At 43.7% G+C, this 9,739-nt stretch overlaps 1 protein-coding gene across 1 annotated transcript; it reads right to left on the bottom strand.

Moving 5' to 3' along the window:
• Positions 1-2,793: 2,793 nt before the first annotated feature.
• LOC145780314 (uncharacterized) lies at positions 2,794-7,596 on the bottom strand. Its single transcript, XM_082592016.1, has 3 exons — positions 5,820-7,596; positions 4,973-5,552; positions 2,794-4,615 (listed from the first exon to the last, which is right to left on the bottom strand). The coding sequence occupies exons 1-3, from the start codon at positions 7,594-7,596 to the stop codon at positions 2,794-2,796; spliced, it is 4,179 nt and encodes a 1,392-aa protein (XP_082448142.1).
• Between the last annotated feature and the right edge of the window lie 2,143 nt (positions 7,597-9,739).

Genomic DNA, 9,739 nt, shown 5'->3' with positions numbered 1-9,739 from the left:
TATTAGATAAGTGAAGTCAATTTATTTTGTTTCAACAGCGCCATATATTAACAAACAAGCAGAGTAAATGTAGCCTAATTATCAAAACAATGCATTGTACAACTGTTGGTTAGATTATGGCGCAATCAGGATGGTAGCGAAAGACCATAAGCAATCATCAGTCAGCCACCACCCCATAACAGTAAATCTAACTATACATTCATACACACTAGTGTGCAGATGCAGGCACACTACTTCAATGAATAAAAAAGGTTTGCCGCTGATATTGAGAAACAACTGCTTTTGGTTTGAATTTCCATTCTCAGACTGAGTAAGCCGAGGATGAAGACTCAAACCAGCGACCAACAATTAACCAACGACCAATACGTGATTGTGTGCTACAATAGGCTACAGCACTTGCGAACGCTTTCCTGAAATAACGGGGATAAACTTGAATACCTCCACCGAATTGCAACAATTATTATGTAAAACATACAAAAACATTATAATCTGATACCACTGTCAGTGGCGTAGCTAGGGAATGTGCCGCCCGGGGCGGATTCAGATTTTGCCGCCCCTTCAAGAAAAAGCATGTAAAAATGAAATGCGTTTTTTTATCCGGCTCGTGGCCTGTAGAAGTGAGGGCGCTGTAAGTGAGATTTCCCTGCAGAGTTCGCCAAAGGCGAACGTCCCGGCGGGGGGTCTGGGCGGCCTCCCCCAGAAAGATTTGAAAAATTACATTGAATTTGGTGCGTTCTGAGCGTATTTCCAGCAAAAATTGCAATCAAAATAATCGAGATTAATGTATTGATTACCTTTACAAAGAGTTTTAATAGACATAAATTTCCACAATTAAGGTGCAAGTAGATTTTATATAACAAGAAGTCTCAAATACAGGCAGTAGCGTAGCCAGGAATTGTGAAAAGGGGTTTGAGGGCCGACGGGCGAAGCCCGACGACGTATTCGCCGAATGCGACACCCAGCGGCGGGGGGTCTGGGGGGCCTCCCCCAGAAAATTTTGAAAAATCACTTTGAATTTGGTGCATTCTGAGAGCATTTTCAACAAAAATGTGGGTATGAATATTCCCTTAAAATGGTGCTGTCCGGTGGCATAGCAAAAGAATAAGATCATGTTTTCTTCGGCATTTTTCGGAAATAAAGCTAAGTCTCTATGTTTTCTTGTTGCTAATTTCTGGCTGAAATATTTGAATGTTTGGTATTGGCAAAACTAGCTCTTTTAATGCAGTTTCGTTTAAAATTAGGCAAACTGTGTTTTAAAGACATAGGTTGATTGCTTTTTTTGCGAGATTATTACAGTTTTATTAGGCTATTTATCAATTGAGTGTCAGACAAAAAGCTTTGAGACAAAGAAGTTACTTTATTTCTGATAAGTTATATTCAAGTTTTGTATAACGAATCACTGGAATCAGCTATATAAAAAGTTAGTGCAATTTTTCACAGCTGTGGATATTGCGGTGTTTCCATGGACTGCACGAGTTAGCTGCAGACCATGGATACTGAACAGTTGTAGAGCGGTCACACCCTGCTATATGAAAGGTCATTCGAATTATAAAGCATATGACACACAAGTTCTTACTCGTTTTAAAAGATAAAGCACCAGAATTGCTTTAACATGTCGAATTAGTAGAATCATGCTTACAGCAAACAGCTATGAAAAATTGATCAACACAAGAAACAAGAATGCAAAAAATCATTGATACTGATGAAACTAAAGAAAAAAAGGAAGTCGACGAACCTTTTCACTGCCTACCTACAGTCCCTCCTCGGTCTGCCTCAATCATAATTGCAATTGTTTCTTGATTTATTTATTGAGTTAGCGAGTTGGGATAAAAACCTGATTTTGTATAAACTTATAATGGCTTTAACAACGATAACTTAAATCCGAAATCCGTGGTACACATTGGCATTTCTCTAGCTTGCTATTTCGATAATGAAAAGAAACTCAACACAAAAGCAAAATTGTGACCAGAAACAACAGCTCCCGGCACGCAGCAAAAAGCGACAATCAGTTGTGAAATCTCTTGGCAGCCAGGCAAGCCACATCACGCAGAACACAAAAAACAACGCAAATTCAATGTCAACAAATTTTCATCACAATTTCAATTCTAAACAAATTTTCATCACAATTTCAATTCTAAACAAGAGGGCAATTGACCCGCCGGAACATTGCGGCCCCTAATTATGGCACATAATTACAAACAAAAGTTGAAGTAGAAGGGTCGATTCCCGAAATGCAATACACAGAAAGTATGTACATCAAAGCTACACAGAAACGGTGACTATCCTTTTATAACAGTGCAAGGCACTGGGATACCCTGGCCACAATGGCCTGGCGAATACTTACACGATTAACGATTACTATCTACGTTAGTTTCATGACACACACAGTAGCAAACAAATCAAAGGCACTACACAGTAACTAACTAGCTACTTATGATGACGCAAATCACTGAGATCGCTGGCGAATACTTACACGATTAGTATTTACATCATTTTCATGAAACACACAATAGCAAGCAAATAAAATGCATTACACAGTAACTAACTAGCTACTTATAATGAGGCCGATCACTGAGAGCGCTGTAGAGCATACGTTACTAGGACATGTTGTTGAGTTACGCATATTGGGGCCCTGCGGATGACACATAGAGATACGCAGGTTAAAAACAGATTTGCGCGGTAGGCTACATATCTACAATACACTACAAATTTAAATGAAAGGCAAGGGTGGTACAGATGCCTCCACGACACCCGCTAACAACAGACCAGGGCGGGGCCGGGTCCAGAACGCAGTCAAGCATTCCCCACAGGAGCAACGCACGATATATCCCTTAGGACCAGATCCACTTTGACCTCACCCGATGCCTCATCCACCACTGAGACTGCCACCCTGACGCGCCGGACAATCGGTTTTCCTTTCCTAATTTGGGGGATGATCTCATGGACTCTCCCCAGACGGTACCTCCCTCTCTTAGTTATATCTTCTGGGGAACCAACCACCACTAATTGGCCAGGCTGTAGGTTTTCTACCAAACTGGCCCACTTTTTTCTACCCTGCAGGGAAGGTAGATAGAAAGAGATCCATTTCTCCCAGAAACTGTGAGATAGAGCCAGGTTATACCTATAGTCTCTCCGTAACTCATCTCGGTCATGAGGATTTCCTACTGATGAAAATGGGCTCAAGAAGGGGTTAAGGAGTGCAGCTGGGGTGATAACAGTAGAATCCTTAGGGTCATCACAGACAGGGACTAAAGGTCTTTTGTTGACTATTCTTGTGGCACTACCCGTAAATGTAAGAAGTTCAACAAAGTTGGGTTTCCGTGATGAGTTCCCAATAACGTGGGAAAAGGCAATTTTGAATTGCTTGACCATTGCTTCCCAGGCCCCTCCCTGGGCCGGGGCATACGGAGGAATGAACTCCCAGTTAATTCCCTTTTTTCGCAAAGAAGTTTGAATTTCAGAAGACTCCAGAATTTCTGGTAGTCTTTTAGATGCCGCTTGAAATGTGGTCCCGTTATCTGAGTACATGTTACGTATAGATCCACGCAAGTCTACAAATCTGGTAAATGCTAAAACAAATTCACTGTAAGATAGTGACGTCACAAGTTCCACATGGATTGCTCTACTCGCAAGGCAGGTAAATAACGATCCCCTTGCTTTCTTTTGGCTTCTTCCCTCCACAAACGTCATTGGACCAAAATAATCTACGCCACTGTTGAAGAAGGGTTTGTTATAGGCCGTGGTTCGTGGTAATGGTAGATCCGACATAAGCTGCCTGATAGGCTTTGCTTTCTCTAAGGCACATGGAGCGCAGTCATGCAAATAATGTTTCACGGAGGAATTACCATTTGCAATCCAAAAACGTTGACGAGTAGATAACAGTGTCTGTTGCACACCACAGTGATAGCTATCACAATGAGCGTCAAGGACAACTAGCCGTGTCAATGCGTGCCTCGAAGGCAAAATAAGAGGATGCTTCGCATCGACAGTTATTTCGGGAGACTTACTCAAACGACCTTCTATACAAAGTCTCCCCCGTGTGTCCACACAAGGACGATACTTTTTTAGAGAGCGCAACTCCTTCAGGCACTGTTTATCAGCGCCAGCTTCGCTCGAAGCAAGACGTTTTGTTACCACATCGATCGACTCTGGCAGACCGTCACAACTTAACAAATCTCTATACACCACTTTCTGTACGTAGGAAACAACCCTATTTAAAGCGTCCTCTAGATAAGATGCATTTAACTTTGGTTTTACATACCTATGTTTCTTGCATTTGGATACAATGAACTCCGTGAAAGCTACAAGATAGGCGGCTCTCTTATTCAACACGTACAAAGTAGGTGCGGTTTCGATCATCTTGCTAATGGAGCCAGTTGCATTTTCTCTTACCGTCATCTCCGGCGACAGTTCCATTTTACGAATAGCAGCATCTGCTCCATTCACCGTTGGGACCTCGCCTTCCTGCATGAGAAAAGATGGACCGCTCAACCACATCTCTCTGGAACCTGTTTTGGTGATGGCGTTCGGTCTGGTTCCAACGTCTGCCGAGTTGAGATGCGTCGGACAGTAATGCCATTCGCTCACCTCTGACAAGAGTAAAATACGATTTAACCTACGAGTAATAAACTTGCATAATCGTAAATCAGGGTTTCTGATCCACTGAAGGACAGTATTCGAGTCACACCAGAAATGTTTTCTAAGATCAGGCAGGTGTAGTGCATTAGCTGCCTGGTTTAACAGCTCCGTAGTATTAAGCGCGGCTACAAGCTCCTTTCTGGCAATCGGCCATGCACTTTGATGCTTGAGGACAACCCTACTTTTGCCAAAAACGAAGGATACACAAGGGACTCCGTTACACAGCCTACGTATATACACCACGGAAGCAAAGGAGTGATTGGAAGCATCACTGAATCCATGTAACTGATATACGATATCATCTGCGCAACACGGCTCGGTGTTTACAAAATACCATCTAGGTATAGAAAATTCTTTCAGCAAATCTAAAGAATGAAGCCACGACTTCCATTCTTTTATGTAGTCGGGTGGCACTTCGGTGTCCCAATCAAGACCTTCAATAGTTAAACGCTGCAGAATTAACCTAGCTTTTAGGAAGAACGGCGCGCCGAACCCTAGTGGATCGAAATTTTGGCCAAGTTGGCTTAACATTGAGCGACGTGTGTACTTCTCCAAAGGTCGAAGAGAGCACTTAATGAATAATGAATCTGACTCAGTTTGCCACACGCAACCTAGAGTTTTTGCTACTGGTAAGTCTGTATCGTCTTTTTCCAGGTCGACATCGCGAAAGGAAGAAGCTAACATCTCCTTTTTGAAGTTGGACAAAACATCCAACGCCCCTTTGTTGGCACTCCATTTCACCAAACTAAAGCCTCGGCTATCGAACAAGTCAATCGCTTCTTTTGCAATCTCACTGACCTCATCAAGGCTATTTCCAGAAAATATCAGATCGTCCATATACATATTTTTTCGAATGGTACTCAAGGTCAGGTCACTGGCTCCAGTGGGGTTTTGTTCAATCATTTTTTGAATAGCTAAGCAGGCGATGTATGGACTGCTTTTAATTCCCCAAGGGTGTACACAAAATCTAAACGGAATTACTTTGCCCTTTTCGATATCATTATTCTCAAACCATAGCAAACGGAACAAGTCGCGTTGTTCCATTGGTAATTGAATCTGGAAGAAGCACTTGGTTAGGTCTGCCATTAGGCCAAACTTTCCCAATCTAAAGCGAGCCAGAACTTGTGTTAAAGGGTTTAATATGTCTGGGCCCGACAAAATCACATCATTAACACACCTACCCTTAAACTCAGATTTGCCGTCATATACCACTCGCTTTTTTGCTTGGGATGTCACAAAATATGGTAAGTACCACACACATGCCGATGAGTCGTCGTCTTTTACCGGCTCAATGTACTCACTGGACTGCATTTCAGTCATCGTGTCTACTAAGAATATTCGAACATCAGATTGCTTTAAAGCCTTTCGTCGTAAGCTCAGAACACGGTCAAGAGCCAAAGAGTGGTTATCCGGTAATTCAAAGTCGATTTTTAACGGTACGGGCATTTCAAATCTCCCATCTTCAACTTTCATTTGCGTCTCAACAAATTTTTGTGCCATGACATCATTGCGGGACAGTTCTATCGTTTCATCTGTTAGAGTTAAATCCTTTATTACATGTTTTAAACGACTGATTTCAATCTCCTGCGCATCAAAACTGTCAAGACTAAGTGACTCCTCAGCGACGCTACCATTAATGGCAACACGACGTACTTTAGAATCACCAGAGATCATAGAACCTCGACCTCCACTAGCCAGCCAGCCCAGTGGGGTTAAAATAGCATGGGGCTCTTCCCGAGTCATGCCAACACGTTCTTCTAATACTCGCATCAAGTAAGCATGGTCATTCCCGATTAGAATATCGACCGACATTTTGTTAGGTAACGAAATCAATTCAACATTATCGAAATGTGAAAACCTATTTAAGTCTTGATGCTGCGGCAATGTTTCGACATGGTCACTCCAAGGTGCATTTACCACTGCTTCCACATCACCATACAGTTCGTCAGTAACTAAGGATTGGATATTAAATTTAACCAGATCAGAATGTATTTCTTGTTTGCCTGCTAGAGTGTCCATGCGGAAAGAGACATTATCCGCGGCTTTTAGATATAATTCTTTGACCAATCGGCTTGAAACAAATGTGAGCTGAGAGCCTGGGTCGTGTTGACAGTAAACCAGAGTGGTCTCTCCATTAGATGGGTTTATGACCCGCGCAGCCGTGACACGATTAAACACTGCCCTCTTATGAGCGATGCTTACGCTACGATTAGTGACGGCAGGTGCCGTTCTAAGACCATTGCCATTGCCCGATGTTCCTTGAGGATTCACATAGGCGTCGTGCAGTAGATAATAGTGCTTAAATCGGAAATGTTCGCCGCAGCGCCTACAATTACATGATTGGGTGCAGTTTTTTGCTTCGTGTCCTAGACGTAGGCAGTTTAGACAACGACCAGTCGTGGCGATGACATCTCGGCGTCGCGACGGCGTCAAGTTTAGGAACTCAGGACAATTGGGTAGTCTGTGACGCTCTTGCTTATTCCTACTCTCACAATAGATACAGAGTATGTCCTTCCTCGTACCCTCAAAAGAGCGGCTACCAAACGTTTCTTCTCGGCTCCCAGAACTAGAGCCAGACCCGCGACTGCTACCTTGGGTGACATTTCTGAAAGGCTGTGCTGAGGTTTGACGAATACGCATAATGTGATTATCACTCGCCGACCGTTTTGTATCTTTTCTAGCAACGACTTCCTCCATTAAGCGTATGGCGAAGTCCGTAGAGCGACACGTCTCTTCGCAATTTACGAAATCCATTAGGCTTTGGAAGCTTGGTTCCTCGGTGCTACCATATTGCTCTTTCAGATAGCACAAAAAGTCTTTCTTCGCATATCCAGGTAATCGACCTGCCAAGTCTAGTACAAAACGTCCTTCTAGCTGATGACGCTGGTTATACGCTCTAGCGAAGAGGGTACACTGAGCCAGCTCGTCTTTGAATTCCTTTATTGAGGATGATGACATCCCAGATAATTTATTGCCATGCCGTATCCGCCGAATCTCCGGCTCCGCGAGAAATCCGCCTCTAACGCCAAAGCGCTGCGACTAGCGATCCAGCGACATATCGATCCTTTCCTTTTCGCTCCAACCAGAAGTATCCGATGTTAAGTTTGAAATGGTTTGCGCGGCGCTACGTACGCAGGCTGCCTGTAGCAAAGTCAGCCGATTTCCCTCAAATGGGCAACTCTCCATTAGTGATTCGATACGGTTTTTAAAAAATATAAATGGCATGTTGTTGCCGTCATAGTTGATCAATGCGGCCCTGTCATAGAAAGTGCGACAATTATGATATTTATAGAACCAGTTTTGTTGATCCTCAGCACCTCTGTTTGCATTAAGCCCTGGCGGGGATGTCATAACATGTCTAGTTTCACGGCCATCATCTTTAACTAGTGGTAAATTACATCTCTCACTTTTAAGATCTTTCCTTACAGTTAAGGGGCATGTTTGTGACGGTTTCACAACCTTCTCTCTATAAAAATCATGTCGATCATAATGAGGTTCTCTTTCAGCGGCCCCATGGGTCCCCCCGGGCGGTTTTGCCAAAAAATTATCTTTAGTCCACGTTCTATACTTGTTTGTGAGGGCGTTCCCTGGAAAAAGCTTTCTTAGGGGAGTTTCTCTATGTGGCCGTTCCATTAAATTCTCCTGTTTAGCCTTGCTCTGTTTAGGTTGGGCATCTATGCTAGCGGCCCCATGAGTGTCATAGGATCTCCCAGGCGGATTGACAATGTCAGCGTCCCACCTCTGGACCTTTTCTATCGCTGTAGGGATGTAGTCGGTGAATCTGAGACTACTGGCCGTAGGCCGTCGTTGCCCGCGCTCCGACCCTTGGTCCGATCCACATTGTGAAAACAACTCAAACTTACTTTGCCTTGCTCTCAGTTCAGCTGCCTTGATCTGCATTTCAATTTCGGCTCTGGCTTCGGCTTCCTCTGCTTCGGCTTTGGCTCTGGCTTCCTCTGCTTTGGCTTTGGCTCTGGCTTCCTCTGCTTTGGCTTTGGCTCTGGCTTCCTCTGCTTTGGCTTTGGCTCTGGCTTCCTCTGCTTTGGCTTTGTTCACCCGCATCTGTTTTTCCCACCGCAACTTCTCCATTTCGAGCCGGATTTCAATCTCTTCTTCTTTTGAACGGCGCGAGCGACTACTCGAGGCACTGGTGGTTGATTTTCCTTTTATTGTACCTAATTTTGTATCTACCCTGGAGATTTGCTTCTGTTTTATAGTCAGTCTCAATTCCTCAATCTCTGACCTGACCTGTTCTGTAGCATCAGATATCATAGTGCTATCCTTTAGTTTATTCGCAAGTTCTAACAGTTCTCCAAAGTTGCCCTCTAACTCTGCCATATCAACCAAGGCCCGCTCTAACGACGCTTCAACCTGTACCATGGGGAGACCTCTCCTAAATTCTCCAACCCCTTGCAGCACTTCTCTTTTTTTATGTCTGACGTCCCTGAGCACAGCTTCTGCACTGGAATCAGCATGGGTAAGGCTGCCATGAACCCCCTGAGGATACACCTGCCCAACGCCCGGGTGTTCCGCCACACCACCCCCAGACGCAGCGCCCCCTGTCCCACTGCCAACGGGAAGCGTACGAGACACCGGATGGCCACCGTCACCTTCCATTTATCAAATTTAAGAAATTACACTGCTGTATACTATAGCCTACACACAGTAATAGCGACACACGTAACGTAATGGACAGCGTAACCAACATTAATTAGGGACTTACCGCTCGCTGAGTTACGGTGACGCAAGCCTCTTGACAAACAATACAGTATTTTAAACAAATTATTATACACAATTAGGCTACAGTAGAGTTCCAGTTTACAGCACAATCAAAGTTTATTAAAGTCCTTTCGTTGCAGGGAAGTGCTGACCACCCCTTCTGAAGTCTTCCTTGATTGAAGTTTAAATTTGTTAGTCTTTAAGTTAGTTCTTGTTCTTTTAATTCTGTCAATTTTCGTTATTTAGATACTTTATAACTTCTTTACTTCAGTTGTCGAAAGGTAATCAGGTTTTTATTTTGGTTACAAGAGTAGGTGCTCACTGCCTACCTACAATCCCTCCTCGGTCTGCCTCAATCATAATTGCAATTGTTTCTTGATTT

The sequence above is a fragment of the Aplidium turbinatum genome, chromosome 11, assembly GCF_918807975.1.
Source record: "Aplidium turbinatum chromosome 11, kaAplTurb1.1, whole genome shotgun sequence".
Lineage (NCBI taxonomy): Eukaryota > Metazoa > Chordata > Ascidiacea > Aplousobranchia > Polyclinidae > Aplidium > Aplidium turbinatum.
This window is presented reverse-complemented; position numbering and strand designations above follow the sequence as displayed.

Bases quoted from the DNA above. Each gene is read 5' to 3' on its own strand.
- LOC145780314 (XM_082592016.1), bottom strand. From the start codon at position 7,596: ATGTCATCATCCTCAATAAAGGAATTCAAAGACGAGCTGGCTCAGTGT. The intron at 5,553-5,819 runs GTAGGTGTGTTA...TCGCCTGCTTAG, and splicing joins CGGCAAATCTGAGTTTAAGG to CTATTCAAAAAATGATTGAA. The intron at 4,616-4,972 runs GTATTTTGTAAA...TATTACTCGTAG, and splicing joins GAATTTTCTATACCTAGATG to GTTAAATCGTATTTTACTCT.